At 35.3% G+C, this 16,667-nt stretch overlaps 1 protein-coding gene across 1 annotated transcript; it reads left to right on the top strand.

Annotated features, from left to right (window-relative positions):
* Positions 1 to 322: 322 nt before the first annotated feature.
* On the top strand, positions 323 to 14,962 carry LOC107663946 (mitogen-activated protein kinase kinase kinase 13-like). Its single transcript, XM_016454360.1, has 11 exons — positions 323 to 475; positions 1,272 to 1,430; positions 2,187 to 2,295; positions 3,271 to 3,380; positions 3,466 to 3,582; positions 5,778 to 5,921; positions 7,064 to 7,286; positions 9,949 to 10,425; positions 10,734 to 10,804; positions 11,351 to 11,642; positions 14,013 to 14,962. The coding sequence occupies exons 1-11, from the start codon at positions 396 to 398 to the stop codon at positions 14,112 to 14,114; spliced, it is 1,884 nt and encodes a 627-aa protein (XP_016309846.1). The 5' UTR covers positions 323 to 395; the 3' UTR covers positions 14,115 to 14,962.
* Positions 14,963 to 16,667: the final 1,705 nt, after the last annotated feature.

Here is a 16,667-nt window from a genome sequence, read left to right as displayed (position 1 = left end):
TATCGGCGTTTGGTATCAGGGCATTTTAACGAGTACGAGTACAAGAGCTCAGTATTGGGCCCGATACCGATACTAGTATTTTTTGCACCCTCAGATTCCAGATACTCAGATTGTTGTATCTCGACCAAATATTGTCCTATCATAACAAACCATACATCAATGGAAAGCTTATATATTCAGCTTCGAGATGGTGTATAAATCTCAATTTCAAAAAATGGACCCTTGTTTTGTGGTCCAGGTAGTATATATGGAAATACTGTAAATGGGCAATACCAATGCGTTCTGCTTCTCTGAATGTGTGTGCTTTCTTTTGCAGTGTGCTAGTCACTCAAAATGACAACGTGAAGATCTCAGACTTTGGAACATCTAAAGAGCTCAGTGACAAGAGTACGAAGATGTCATTTGCGGGTACGGTGGCCTGGATGGCTCCGGAAGTGATCCGGAATGAGCCGGTGTCAGAGAAAGTAGACATCTGGTGAGTGTGAATTAATACAGTGACACTGATAAAAATCACAAATGTTTCTTGAGCAACAAATCAGCACATTAGAATGATTTCTGAAGGATCATGTGACCCTGAAGACTGGAGAAATGAAGCTGAAAGTTTTGATCACAGTTTTGATCACAGAAATAAATTACATTTTTAAAATGTTTTCACATAGAAAAGTTATTTTAAATTGTAATAATATTTCACTGTTACAATATTTTTGATCAAATGTGACCCTGGATCACAAAACAAGTCTTAAGTCGCTGGGGTATATTTGTAGCAATAGCCAAAAATGCATTGTATGGGTCAAAATTATAGATTTTTCTTTTATGCCAAAAATCATGAGGATATTAAGTAAAGATCATGTTCCATTAAGATATTTTGTAAATTTCCTACCATAAATATATCAAAACTTAATTTTTGATTAGTAATATGCATTGCTAAGAACTTCATTTGGACAACTTTAAAGATGATTTTCTCAATATTTAGATTTTTTTTTTGCATCCTCAGATTCCAGATTTTCAAATAGTTGTATCTCGGCCAAATATTGTCCTATCCTAACAAACCATACATCAATGGAAAGATTATTTATTCAGCTTTCAGATGATGTATAAATCTCAATTTTGAAAAATTTACCCTTATGACTGGTTTTGTGGTCCAGGGTCACAAATAAATGCAGCCTTGGTGAGCAGAAGAGACTACTTTCAAAAGCATTAAAAACTCTCACCGACCTCAAGCGTTTGAGCAGTAGTGTAAGCAGTGAGTGCTAATTGTTGTGTGTTTGGAGGTCGTTCGGGGTGGTGATGTGGGAGCTGCTGACCGGTGAGATCCCCTATAAGGACGTGGACTCGTCTGCTATTATTTGGGGTGTGGGCAGTAACAGCCTCCATCTGCCTGTGCCGTCCACCTGTCCTGACGGCTTCAAGATCCTCATGAAACAAACCTGGTGAGACTCAGCACCATCTACATCCAATGCTGGCTAGTTACTGCTAATTACATGCAATCTGGATTACATAATCAGATTCCAAAAATGATGTACTTGTAATTAGAGTATATTACATTTTAAAATGCTCCTAATCAGATTACAGTTACTTTTTTTGGATTACATAGTATTCACACAAGTAATCTGAAGTAGTCAGAATACATTACCTAGATTATGTTACGAACTACAGTTTTCACCATGTAATCTGTAATCAGTAGTGGACTACAATTTATTAGTAATCTACCCAGCGCTGTCTACAACAATTACATGCTTTTGTGCTGTATTTATAATGGAAGAACATTGTTATTGTTTGTGGAATAAAGCTACACATATGAAAGGAATAATGTACAAGAAATATTGATTTGAATTTATTTTTATACTATGTGAGGGAAAACACAAAAAGAGCATGAAGTGATACAAATTAAACCGTGTACAAGTCAATTTTAAAACTAGATTAAAAATGTTTGGCTTGAGAAAGTACTTTATGGCCAAAAGTTTAAAATTGTTGAAAACACTTGAAATGTAAAATTGAAAATAGTTCTAAAAGCTCGAAGGTTTTAAGGCCATTCGGTGTCTTTGCTAGGATGTTTTTGGTAGTTGCCAGGTAGATTTTTGACCGCAGAATGCTGTGATTGGCCAATCAGAATCCAGGATTTCCAAGAGTTCTCTAAAACAGGGTTTTATTGGTCGATTGAGATGGTGTTCTTCTTGTACCTGCAGGCAAGGTAAACCCAGAAACCGGCCATCCTTCAGGCAGATCCTTCTCCATCTGGATATCGCCTCGGCTGATGTGCTCGGGACGCCACAGGAGACCTACTTCAAATCTCAGGTGAGCAAATGTTGACTTCTACACTGACTTCTGCTGAGTCTCATCCAGAAAGAGTCACTGTGTCGTCCAGTGGCATCACTACAGAACGAAAGAAATGCAAAAGCAACATGAACCACTTATCCAATTGTTTCTCAGTTCTCTAATAGTTCTATAAATAAGAACTACATCGCTAAAATAAAATTGCAAATTGCATTCAACGAACATGCAGCATGAAAACTGTAGTGTGGTTCATGAACAAACGACTCTTTTGACTTGGTTCTGTAATGTATCTGTCAAAAAGAATCACAAATCAGCCTCAAATTTTATGAGTTGCTTGTTTGATTCATCTAAAAGAGTTAATTAAACCATTATGGGATGTTAATTGTTGAAAGTAAAACCAGAATTGTTTTGATTAATGATTTCCATCCATTGATTTCATGTGTATGTTTGTGTGCGACTAGTGTTATTTTAGGATTATTTAAATACTATTTATAAATATTTATAATTCTTTTAGTAATTAATTTGAATGCTTTTTTATCTTTTTTGTCGTATTTGTCATTTTTAATAGTTTTCGCATTTTTTATATTTCTATTTAACTTGAATTTATTTTTATTTCAGTTTTAGTTAGAATTTTATATCAGCTAGTTGCTAAGTCAACATTTCTAATTTTAAGTTTTTTATTTAATATTTATATTTTAATTTATTTTAGCTTTTTTCAATTACCAAAAACATTAAATTCTTTTAATGGTCACACTTTAGTTCGGGGACCAATTCTCACTATTAACTACAACTTTTGCCTCAAACTCCTAATTTGCTGCTTATTAATAGTTAGTAAAGTAGTTATTAAGTTTAGGAAAATATGGTCATGCAGAATAAGGCATTAATATGTGCTTTATAAGTACTAATAAACTGCCAATATGCTACTATTCATGCTTATTTGTCCCCAAACTAAAGTGTTACCATTTTAATTCACCCTAACAATCTTGTCTGTGGCAGGCGGAGTGGAGAGAGGAAGTGAAGAAGCATTTCGAGAAGATCAAAAGCGAAGGCACCTGCATCCACCGACTGGACGAGGAGCTGATTCGCCGCAGAAGAGACGAACTCAGGTGAGAGCAGACGAATCGCACACAAAAGCAGAACACAGAGCGGGACTGTCTGTTATGTGCTGTCTCACGGTCTCGTGCGTTTCAGACACGCTCTGGATATCCGAGAGCATTACGAGAGGAAACTGGAGCGAGCTAACAACCTGTACATGGAGCTCAGCGCTATCATGCTGCAGCTGGAGGTGCGAGAGAAAGAGCTGCTCAAGTAAGTCCTTCATGCTTTGCAAAAGAAGCAAATTAATTAAATAAATTAAGTAATAAAGTAATTAAAAATATTTGTTGTAATAATAATAATTCTAAAATAAAAACACTAAATAAAATAAAACACAAAAACTATATTAAAAATTATATTCGTTTAACTGCCTTATGTGGGCATTAGCCGACATCAGAGAACCATGAACATGCAAGTGTATTTTTAAATGATTGAAATATGTGACCCTGGACCACAAAAGCAGTCTTAAGTCGCTGGGGTATATTTGTAGCAATAGCCAAAAATACATTGTATGGGTCAAAATTATTGATTTTTCTTTTATGCCAAAAATCGTTAGGATATTAAGTAAAGATCATGTTCCATGAAGATATTTAGTACATTTCCTACTGTAAATATATAAAAACTTAATTTTTGATTAGTAATATGCATTGCTAAGAACTTCATTTGGACAACTTTAAAGATGATTTTCTCAATATTTAGATTTTTTGAGATTCCAGATTTTCAAATAGTTGCATCTCGGCCAAATATCATCCGATCCTAACAGACCATACATCAATGGAAAGCATATTTATTCAGCTTTCAGATGATGTATAAATCTCAATTTTGAAAAATTGACCCTTATGACTGGTTTTGTGGTCCAGGGTCACATATTTACTTAAAATCTCAGGGTGAGAACCTAATTGAGAGATGTAAACTCAGAATTGTGAGATAAAATGTCACAGTTACTTTCATTTTTTTTCATTCTGTGCTTCCATATCAAACCAACTGATCATTGTAGTCAAGTTTGTTCGAAATACAGTATATTAAATATTTACCTACAGATATTTGACTAATGTTGAAAAGTGCCATATTTGAGTGATGATTTGAATTAATTAAATAATTTCAAACTGATTCAAAACAAACTGAACTGATTCACAAAAATGAATCAAACTAATGCACTTTTATTATTTTTAAAGTTTAAATATCTAACAGTGTGTTCACACCAGACGCGAATGTAATTATTCGCGCGAGTAGATTACATACAAAGTCAACGCAAAGACGTGAATAGAGGCAAATTCGCGACGCGTTTGCCGCGAACGCACGATATTCGCCTCAATCGCGTCTTCCACGCAAGTTCAAAAATTTCAACTCGAGTGGAAAATTCGCAGGACGCGTTCTCGCGCAAGCCAATCAGCGAAGAGTTTCTTGACACGTCCAGTTGAATCAGACAATAGAAGAGAGCATTATTGTAGCCGCTGTTATTATATTGGTCTGGAGCATAGAAAACAATTAAAATCAGTTGTAGTGGTAGTTGTATTTTATTAGCATGGCTACAGAGATGCTGCTATCAATAATAAAAATAATAGTAATATCAGTGTATATATACAGTAGTAAAATGTAACACACACATTAATGCAGGATCCTAACGTTATTCATCCTCCTCTGGATGGTGCTGTGAACCCAGACACGTCGGCGTTTGGCTTTCCATTGTATTTGGGACTTTTTGACAACAGGTACAAAACAGAGATTGTAGTTATCTCCAGCATGGTTGATCGCGCTGTTTTTATTCACGCGAGTGACACGAAAAACATCCCGCGAGTAATCTAGAGCGAGTGACGCGATGCGCATATTCGCTTCGCGTCTGGTGTGAACACACCATTAGTCTTAGCACGTTCATGCAAGTCAGGAAACTAGGATCAAGACACTAGTTACTATAATCTCATAAATAAGTACGGTCATTCAGTTTGCATTGTATCGAATTTTGCGTGAATTACTTCTGGCAGTCTAATCCAATAATGAGTCAAGTAAGAGATTTTAAAATAGAGTACTTTCAGTTCATTCATTACACTGGAAATGTAGGAGGGTCAGCTGGGTATTTCATGCATAATGTGCACAGTAATCATACTTTATACTGCAGAAATCGCTTTTCTGATGCCGATTATGCTGTGTGCATCTCTCTCTCGAGTTTGTCTGTTTATTGGCAAATTACTCATGAAAGGATGTAATGAGTCTGAACTCTGACCCTGTCTGTGCCTGAATGATGCAGACGTCTCTCTGAAACTCGAATTAAATCTAATCTGCTTAAAGCTGGACCCGGCTCGTGCCGTTTGCATGACCCACATTCTCACTGAATGAGCACACAACGATCATTCAGTCAAATCTCACTTCTGCTTTTACTGAATCTGAACGTTTCCCATGTTTTATTGCAGGAGGGAGCAGGCTGTGGAGAAGAAGCATCCCGGCACGTACAAACGCCACCTGGTTCGGCCCATTGTGCGGCCCCATGCTGTAGAGAAGCTCATTAAGAAAAAGAGCAGCATGAACCATAAGCCCAGGACACAGCAGCCAAAGAGGTGAGCGATCCGTGAAGACATGGCCTATGTGCTGTTTGTGGTGTCTGTATCATAATATATTTAATAGTTTAACCAAGGGATTCACAAAATGAGGGAACTGCAGGGGGTTTGTGAGTTGATGAAAGGCTAGCAATGAATTAAACATTTATTATATTTCAAACAAATTAATAATTAATTGAAATAATAAATCATATAAATAATAACAAAATTATTTAAAAATAACTTCTTTTTTTCTTCAAAAATGAAAAGATAGTTGTTAAAATTATTAAAATTAATTATTTAATAATGTATTAAATTATACATTTCAGTAATAAACTAATTATTAAAATACATAAACTCATTTTAAAATAAAAGGCAAATAATAAAAATGAAAGTTATTTCAAATTAATTATTAGTAATATTAATATTCATTCATATTAATTAATGAAAGCAATTAAAAAGAAAAATAAGTTATTAAAATAAGTAAACTAATAATTTATTAAAAATAACAAATATCAAGAATAAAGTTATAAAAATCTAATATTAAAATAATTTTTAAATGAAAAGCAAATAAAGTATAAAGTATAAATTAATTAAAACAAAAATATATTTAATTATAATATAAATAATAAAAAGATTTATTGAAAAAATAAGTTGAAGTAATAAATACACTAATAATTATTTCAAAATAATAAATATCAATAATAAAAATAATTATTTAGAATAATAAAAAAAACATACAAATATTTTTAAAATTAAAAAAACAATCAAAAACAAATGCGAATGTGTTGATAAATTACTGACATATTAGCTTAAAATCTAAGGGGGACTTCAAGTAAATATTGTAGGTCAGATGGGTTTGGCTGACAAAAAAAGTCTGGGAATGGTTTATCATTTGTCAAGAAAAAGGGTTTTACTGAACAACGTGATGAACGTAATGTTCTAGAAACGTCATTTACTTTCTATTATTGTATTTTTATTGTTTTAAATAGTATACAGTATCTTGATATGTAATTTTTTGTCAATGTGTGATTATTTTCCATGAATATGGAAACACGGATGGATAATTTGTAGTTAAAGTCAATGATACTGTGCTGAATGAAATGGTATCCGTGATGAATTCTTCATGAGGTCATTAACCCAGTGCATGTGATCTCCTGCAGGCCGGATCTGCTGCGCTCCGAGGGCATTCCCAGCGTCGAGCCTCTTCCGGCACCGTCCCCGTTGTCAGGAAGCCCAAAAGTGTCCACCCCGCCTGGGAAAACCCGGTACCGCAGTAAACCCCGCCACCGGAGGGCCAACAGCAAAGGCAGTCACAACGAGTTCCCAGGAGCCCTCAAACCCAACTCGGCCCCGTCGGAGGAACAGCAGCCCCTACAGGACAGGGTTCGTACGGTCATGAAAAACCTGGAAAAGTCATGGAATTTTAAAACGGCGATTTCCAGGCCTGGAAAGGTTTTGGGAAAATAAATAAACCCAGAAGGTTTTGGAAAAGTCATGGAAATGTATTTCACAAATCTCTGTATAACAGAATGTTTAATCCGGTCCTGAATTTCGGAGTGGGATTGCGCATATATCGCATAGTTTTACTCATTCCCGAAGCTTTTGAGTTTAAAATGAGGGAAATTCCTGCACACATTTGTGACCCTGGACCACAAAACCAGTCATAAGGGTCAATTTTTCGAAATTGAGATTTATACATTATCTGAAAGGTGAATAAATAAGCTTTCCATTGATGTATGGTTTGTTAGGATAGGACAATATTTGAAAATCTGGAATCTGAGGGTGCAAAAAAATCAAAATATTGAGAAAATCACCTTTAAAGTTGTCCAAATTAAGTTCTTAGCAATGCATATTACTAATCAAAAATTAAGTTTTAATATATTTACAGTAGGAAATTTACTAAATATCTTCATGGAACATGATCTTTACTTAATATCCTAATGATTTTTGGCATAAAAGAAAAATCAATAATTTTGACTCTCAATGTATTTTTGGCTATTGCTACAAATATACCCCAGCGACTTAAGACTGCTTTTGTGCTCCAGGGTCACATTTATTCAGTATAACGTGTAGATCAGATGATAAAATAAAATAAATCCACACAGACTGTCAGATTAAATCAGTCATTTGAAAACCGTGTGAGTGATGCAGCTGTACGGTGTAGGGCTGTCCAAAAAAAAAAAATCAAATTTCGAATATTAGTTTAATTTAAAATAAAAATCCACATTCAAATGCAAAAACGCTGCATTCAAATTTTAGCTGTGCATCAGGCAGCCTTATCAGCGGCGCACAAGATGCAATGACGATGTAAGTGTCGTTGCATTTTAATGCTTTTGTTAGCCTATCCAGTTGAAGCCACTAGATGCGGCGCTGCTGCATTGTTTATTCAAAATATTGCGGAAAAAGAGAACATCAATGCGGTTAAGATGCTGTTTACGGCAAAACTGAAACCAAGCCGTTCACACAGAACGCATATTTATCGCTTTTTCTAGAGGGACATCTATCAGCGTTACACTCGCGTCTCGCACAAGAGAGCCGCATGTTTAGAAAGCTATGTAAAATTAATGCAAGTCCAACTTTTAAAAAACATGTCTCGAGAATATATGGCGGTTTTTCCCCATCCCACTGCATCTCATGTTTTTAAATGAAAAAGTACTCTTTGTGATTGGTTTTCAGTCCTTTGCATTAAACTATACATACATACATGATGCTGTTTCTAATTGTTTAAGCAACTTAATTATATATGGTTTATAAACATTATTTTAAACGTTATGCACTTTTTTCAAAGATAGTCATGTTATTTTATTGCTTTGAAGAAACATGCATTATTAATATTTCCCTTGATGTGCCCTCTTGTGGCCTCAGGAGAGAAGCCAAAAGCTTTTTCCCCCTAACTGAAATTATGCCATTTAATTTCGAATATAATTCGAATATTGATAATATTTAAGTACAAAAATCGAATTTAGTTTTTCAGCCATTTTGACAGCCCTACTACCGCGTCTTCATGAGTATCATATAATTAGTTATTTTTCATAGTTTGTTGCATTTAAGCAGCCAAATACACACAAAATGACGTCAAAATTGCCGTTCTGGCGTTTCTATCCTCGTAAACACTGTCGGTTTTGTCTTAAGTGAATGTAAACAGTTGAGAAAGAAAACGCATCAGTATTGGATCCATACATTGTCTTGTGACAGCAGCCTAAAGCTGTGCCGTCTGTTGTTTAATCTGTTTTTAATTTACAGTTTATTCCATTTTTTTATATTTTTGTACTTGAATACTATAGACCGAGACGGTTTCCAAAACGAAATTCAGGTCCTGAGTTCAACTGGTAATATTGGTTAAACAAATTACAATATTCAGTGATGTGATGATTTGTGACCCTGGAGCACAAAAGCAGTCTTAAGTCGCTGGGGTATATTTGTAGCAATAGCCAAAAATACATTGTATGGGTCAAAATTATTGATTTTTCTTTTATGCCAAAAATCATTAGGATATTAAGGAAAGATTAATATTCCATGAAGATATTTTGTAAATTTCCTGCTGTAAATATATCAAAACGTAATTTTTGATTAGTAATATGCATTGCTAAGAACTTAATTTGGACAACTTTAAAGGCTCTTTTCTCAATATTTTTATTTATTTGCACCCTCAGATTCCAGATTTTCAAATAGTTGTATCTCGGCCAAATATTATCCTATCCTAACAAACCATACATCAATGGAAAGATTATTTATTCAGCTTTCAGATGATGCATAAATCTCAATTTCAAAAAAATGACCCTTATGACTGGTTTTGTGGTCCAGACTCACACATGTTCTCTGCATGAAGTAACATCTGGCGTAGTTGCAGCTTGTACTTATTAACACAAATAGAAAGCAAACATATAGGCTAGCATTAATAGTCATTTATTTTAGTTAACATTCGCTATGATAAATTTGAACAGATTTTTTAATCTTATTGTAAAATAAACATTGGGTCATGAATATTGTCTCAAAAGTCAATATAATATAAATTTATTGGGAAAAATTTGTGCGAACCCTGCAGGAGCAAAGCTACCATCACCATCATCCCCCTCGGCCCGAGGGTCCGCTGTTACCGGTGAAGAGCCGCGAAAACGCCGTAGCCACCTGCGCTAACAACCTGCGCTACTTCGGCCCGGCCGCCGCTCTCCGCAGCCCGCAGACCGACCACCTGCAGCGGAGGCTGTCCGGCTCCAGCCCCGACCTCATTTCCACCGCCGTGGATGCCGATTCATGCCACCGCAGGTCCTCCGTCCCTCCGTCCACGGGCTCCGGTGCCTGCTGCCAGGTGCATCCGTTCCCCGGCTGCATGCACTGTCAGGTGACGCCGGCCGCTCCCAGCCACCCCGAGCTCCCGCATTACTCACTGCTGAGCACGTGCGAAGAAACGCCGCCCGCCGGCAAGACAGCGATGGAGCCCACGGCCGAGGGAGAAGCAACGGGAGAGCAGCCGGAGCAGAGATCCAGCGGCCTGCTGCACTCGCTCAGACCCCTGAGAAAAGTGAGTCTGAATGGCACTTGCATTAAAACGCCCCTATTATGGGTAATGATGAAAGGTTCATATTTTGGTTTTGGGAGTCCCCAACATCAGGTTGACATGCATGCAAGGTTTTACTGTCACCTTTGACCAATTTAATGCATTCTTGCTGAATAAAAGTGTTAATTTCTATATTTAAAAAAAATAGTTTAGTAATTTATTCAATATAATCAGACACGTATGATGGGGATATGAAACTGTTCTGCATATGATCCAGGTGTTTTATTTGTGTATGTGATTTTAACATATGCTCTGTTGTATGTGTCCGTCAGGCGGGAGACGAGTCGTCTGAGGAAGAGGAAGGAGAGGTTGACAGCGAGGTGGAGTTTCCACGCAGACAGCGGTGAGTCTGCTTTGATGATTGATAATTAATCATTTCTGTCACGATTCCCCAGAAGCCTCAAATTAATCATGTAATCTTTAAACCTGTGTTTCTTTACCATTAGCCACAGAACAAGTCCTTTTTTAAAAGTCCAATTTTTTCGAAATGGAGATTTATAAATCATCTCGAAGCTGAATAAATAAGCTTTCCATTGATGTATGGTTTGTTAGGATCGGACAATATTAGGCAGAGATACAACTATTTGAAAATCTGGAATCTGAGGGTGCAAAAAAATCTAAATATTGAGAAAATCATCTTTAAAGTTGTCCAAATGAAGTTCTTAGCAATGCATAATACTAATCAAAAATTAAGTTTTGATATATTTACGGTAGGAAATTTACAAAATATCTTCATGGAACATGATCTTTACTTAATATCCTAATGATTTTTGGCATAAAAGAAAAATCAATAATTTTGACCCATACAATGTATTTTTGGCTATTGCTACAAATATACCCCAGCGACTTACAAATCACAAATGTCGTTTTCCTCCTGCAATGTTTCCAGGCCTCATCGCTGCATGAGCAGCTTCCAGTCGTACTCCACCTTCAGCTCGGAGAACCTGTCGGTGTCTGACGGCGAGGAGGGAAACACCAGCGATCACTCGCACAGCGGCCCGCTGGAGCAGCTCAGCGCCAGTCAGGAGGAGCATCTGGACGAGCTCCTGTCCCACACGCCTGAGATCCCCATCGACATCTCCACGCAGTCCGACGGCCTGTCCGATAAAGAGTGCGCCGTCCGCCGGGTCAAGACCCAGATCTCTCTGGGCAAACTGTGTGCTGATGAGCACAGCTACGAGGTGAACGCTCTCTCTTATTTCAGCCAAAATCATTCACGTGAATTAGGGCTGCACAATTAATCGACTTTCTAATCACAATTATGGATGCCATAATTACGTAATCATTCAAAGCGGCAATTAATCGTTCAAAGTCCACTTATGTTATCTGCACTCTTAAGATATGTTTTTTTCTTTCTACATGTTATCTTAAGGGTTTTTCCATTGTTTTAGTTTTAGTATAACATTATAATACCATTCATATTTTTACTTTTTTTATAATTTAAAGAAGAAACCAATCCGATGTATATTTGACATTTGAGGCTTAATACTATAGAAAAGCACTAAAGGTTTTTCAGTTAGAGTGTTTTCAGCTTGTTTATTTTCATATAAAAATACAGCATGCAGTTGCATCAAACAATAGTGTAAACATCATTCAATGTAAATTGTGATAATCGTAATTAATAATCGCAATTACAATTTCAAGGTAATAATCGACAATTATGATTTTTGTCACAATCGTGCAGCCCTAACGTGAATCGGTTCTTTTAAATCGGGAACTGCAGGGGGTTCATGAGGATATGAGAAGCTAATCATTTGAAATAGATACATAATTAAAAAATAAAAACAATCAAAACAGTTGCTAATATAAATTGAAATAAATAATTTTTAAACAATCAAAATGAAACTCTCAATGATATATAAATACATAATTTAAAATAAACTCAAAAAAAAAAAGTGTATGAAATATTTGGAATCATTTTTAAATAAAATAAATCATTTTAAAATCAGAACAAAGCAAAACGCTTACTAAAATATTGTGTATTTTACATAAAGTAAAATAAAAACAATACAATTAAATAGTATTAAATATTTGACAAATTAAAATAAACAAAACAATTAATTAGTTTCTTAAACGGTTACAATTACGTAAGCAGTTACTAAAAAATTAAAAATGTTTGGGATGGTTTTAAATAAAACAAAATAAAACTCTTACTGTTTTTTTATGTAGACTATGTATCTGAAGTAAATTAAAATTTTAATAAATACATAATTTGTTTTTAAATAAAAACGATCAAAATAATACAACTGAATAATATGAAATATTAGTCAAATAAAAAAGAAATAATTTTAAAATAAAATCAATCAAAATAAAATAAAAAGATTATATATTTTATCTGAAATAAATTAAAATGAAAATAAATACATAATTTTAAAATGAAAACCATCAAATTAAATTTATTACCAAAAAATATGAAGTATTTTAAATAAATTAAAATAAAATAAATCATTTTAAAATGGAAAACAAAATATAATGTATTGTCTTTTTCCTTTTTATTTGATATACATTAATGTAACTACAAAATTACGATAAAAACTGAATAAAAGAATAAAACGATTACTAAAACAATGAAATATTTTAAATAAATTAAAAAAAAATTTTTTTTATCTTAAAATAATATTTTATCTTAAATTAAACTCAAGTAACTAAATAATTTTAAAATAAAATACTTTATCATGTGACCATTAAGCTCCATTAGAGAACTGTGAACATGCAAATGTGTTGTTAAATAAGTGAAATATTAACTTGAAATCTCAGGGGCTACTTCAAATAAATAATTTTAGCTCAAGTGGTTTGACTGAAAAAAAGGTTTGGGAATCCAAATTAACCTGCTCAAAAAATAATTCAGTGACTCTTTTTGGAACTGAATCAACAAATTCATCGAAAAGATCCGACTCAAGCAAATGATTCATCCAGGATCAGAATCATAATGTATCCGGATGACATTATACTGAAGAATGATTATCAGTGTTTTTGACGAGAACGTAATGTGCTGAATTGTTTGAATTCTTTAATACAGGGGTTCCCAAACTTTTCCATTTCATGACCCGTCTAGACAAGTATAATCTATTTCACGACCCACCAAAATATTAGAGATAAAAAAACAATTGACATTACTTTAAGCTTAATCTTAATTAAAAAGATTATTTCTCTTATTTATTTGGTTCCACAGTGTTTACTGATCTTCAGTTTTGTATACCTAAACTTTGTGTAAGTTATTTGTTATTTTATATTAGGCATATAGCATGGTGTATTTTTATTCGTTTTGTTAATAAAATGTTCTAGTTGTATTTTGTTGTCGAATGTTGCCGATTTGCCGCTAATTTGAAAGTGAAATTAAAATGCGCACGCGCTTTTAAGCTATTTAAAAGTGAAGGAAAGTGAGGAAAAGAAAGAAAACTAAAAACAAACAACTGCTTGACGCCGAATTGCCGCTAATTTGAAAGTGAAAGTAAATACAAGCTATTTAAAATTTCCTCACCGTCACAACCCTAGCCTTATATAATGAACTTAAATGGAACTTCCTGTTTGTTCATCTCTCTCTCTCTCAGAATCCGCTGCATTTCAGAGATTGCGACTGCGACACGTCGGATGCGGAATGTTCCGACGCCACCATCAGGAACAAACAGCCCTGTGCACCTTCATCCTGGTGAGCGCCAGCCTTCGGAGGAAACACGGCAATAATCCACGCCTGACCCGTCTGATCAGCCCTTCCCATAATCCCCCTCTCTCTCTCTGAGCATCTCAGGCAGATTCCTCTGAAGTGATAATGTAGCTAGAGTAACACGCATAATTTATTTTATTACGTGCCCGAGGAAACGCAAAACAAAATCAGGAACTCGAATAACAACGACAACAGAGCATAAATTCAGAGCGTTTGCGCTCAAGTGTTCAAGGCGACTCGATTTTAACCAGTTAGTTAGTTAGAAGGTGATTGCGGTCTGCGAGAATGTGTGTATATATGTCTGTAGGAAGTGGAATGTGAGCGAAAGTGTTAAGTGCGTAGCTTGAGGATCCATTCCATGATGGGACCCGCCAGACGTGTGTCTCTGGCCACCTGCTACTTCCTGAGTTTACAGAAACTTTAGTTTGAGCACCAGCAGGAACGATGTCCTTCCTTGTTTCTTTTGCCCTTTTTGACTTCCAAGACGTGTGGAAATATCCCAGCATGCCTGCTTGGTCGGCATTTGATCAGCCAATCAGACTGCTGCTGCTGCTCACCTCTACGGACGAACAGGAAGTCAAAGAACAACTGCTCTAGCGGAACAACGTCTTTAACGATCAAATCAGTGTTTGAAGCAAACCCGAGCAGCTTTTTTCCTCATCTCAGGACTGTGTTTGAAGAGACGCTGCGGACATAAGTGTGACATCAACCACAAAGAGTTTATTTTCTTCCGTCGTCTTTATGTTGACGTGAAAAATGACGATGTGCACTGCTGGTCAAAAGATTGAAGTGATGAAGATTTTTAATGTTTTTGAAAAAAAAAAAGGCTCTTTTGCTCATTGAGGCTGCGTTTATTTGATCAAAAATGCAGTAAAATCAGTAAAATTGTGAAATATTTTTACAATTTCAAATAACTGTTTTCTTTGGGAATATATTGTAAAATGTAATTTATTTCTGTGATGCAAAGCTGTATTTTCAGCATCATTACTCCAGTCTTCAGTGTCACATGATCCTTCAGAAATCAGTCTAATATGCAGATTTGCTGCTTCGTTATTATTGGTGCTTAATTATTAATAATGGTTGTCATTATTATCAATATTGAAAACAATTTTGACTGGTATTTTTGCAAAAACAAGCTTTTTTCAGGATTCTTTGATGAATAGAAAGTTCAAAAGAACAGCATTTATCTGAAATGGAAATCTTTTATAACATTAAAAATGTCTTTACTGTCACTTTTGATCAATTTAATGCATCCTTGCTGAATAAAAGTATTAATTTCTTCTTTTTTATCTTATGGTTTCCACAAAAATATTATCAGCATTGATAATAATCAGAAATGTTTCTTGTACAGCAAATCAGCATATTAGAATGATTTCTGAAGATCATGTGACACTGAAGACTGGAGAAATTATGCTGAAAATTCAGCTTTGATCACGGAAATAAATTACATTTTAACAGATATTCACATAGAAAACAGCTATTTTAAATTGTAAAAATATTTCACTATTTGTGCTGTATTTTTGATCAAATAAATGTAGCCTTGGTGAGCAGAAGAGACTTCTTTCAAAAACATAAAAAAAACGTAATTATTCCAGTCTTTTGAGCGGCAGTGATGATGTTCTGGAGATGCAGTGTCCCTGTAGAGTTAAAGGGATCGTTTACCCAAAAAACTAGTGTAAATTTCATGCTGTTTGACTTTTGTTCTTCCATGCAACCTGTCAAGCTCCAAAACGACCAAAAAAAGGACCATAAAAGTATCACAATATTACGTCTGTGTTCCATGCAAGAAAGTCTCGTGGGTTCGGAACAACACAAATGATGCCAGAATTGTGATTTTTGGTTTAAGCATCCCTCTGAAGCGTCTGTAACGTGTATGGTGTGTTTCTGCCGGTGTTTGTGTGTTTATAGCGTGCCGTTCAAGGAGCCCGCAGAAGCACAGAGCTCGTTTGTTTCAGGGCCGCGGGTGAATCAGCAATAACGGTGGTTTTGCGCTCAGGCTATTGAGAATCATTCGCTCAGGATGACTGTCTAGCAGGCTGGACAGACGCGAGGCGGAAATACAGTGCTTTGTAAAAGACCTCTATTTTTGCAGACATGAGTTCATTATTTTTACACATCGAGTTTTTTTGAGTAAAAAAAAAAAAAGCAAGAAAAAGAAATGGAAGAAGTCCCGTGCTTTTTGCTGGTTTATGCTCAGGTTCAGTGCTTTATAGTGCAAATGAGTCTCCACTAGGGAAAAGTGGTTCGTTTGGAACAATTTTGCACTGCATTTAAATCCATCATTTTTGTGAACAAAACAAACTGGGTTAAATTGCAGTGTGAAAGTAGTCTGTGTGTAAATTCTCCCTCGCTAGTGTGTTTTTATTTGTCTTTTCCTTATGAAAGGGACACTGCATCGTCTGGCATGTCTGTATTTAATGATTGCATTCATATTTACCCTGTGTTTAGATATAGATGTTATAGTACTAGTTAAAATGCCTCGTTCATCATCAGTTAATGCAGCCGGATGTGTTTCTGAACCGGATACGGCATGTGAAATAAA

Source organism: Sinocyclocheilus anshuiensis, unplaced genomic scaffold (assembly GCF_001515605.1).
Source record: "Sinocyclocheilus anshuiensis isolate Anshui unplaced genomic scaffold, SAMN03320099.WGS_v1.1 scaffold81, whole genome shotgun sequence".
In the NCBI taxonomy this organism is placed as follows: Eukaryota; Metazoa; Chordata; class Actinopteri; order Cypriniformes; family Cyprinidae; genus Sinocyclocheilus; species Sinocyclocheilus anshuiensis.
The sequence above is the reverse complement of the archived record's forward strand: the minus strand, read 5'-3'. Positions and strand labels throughout refer to the sequence as shown.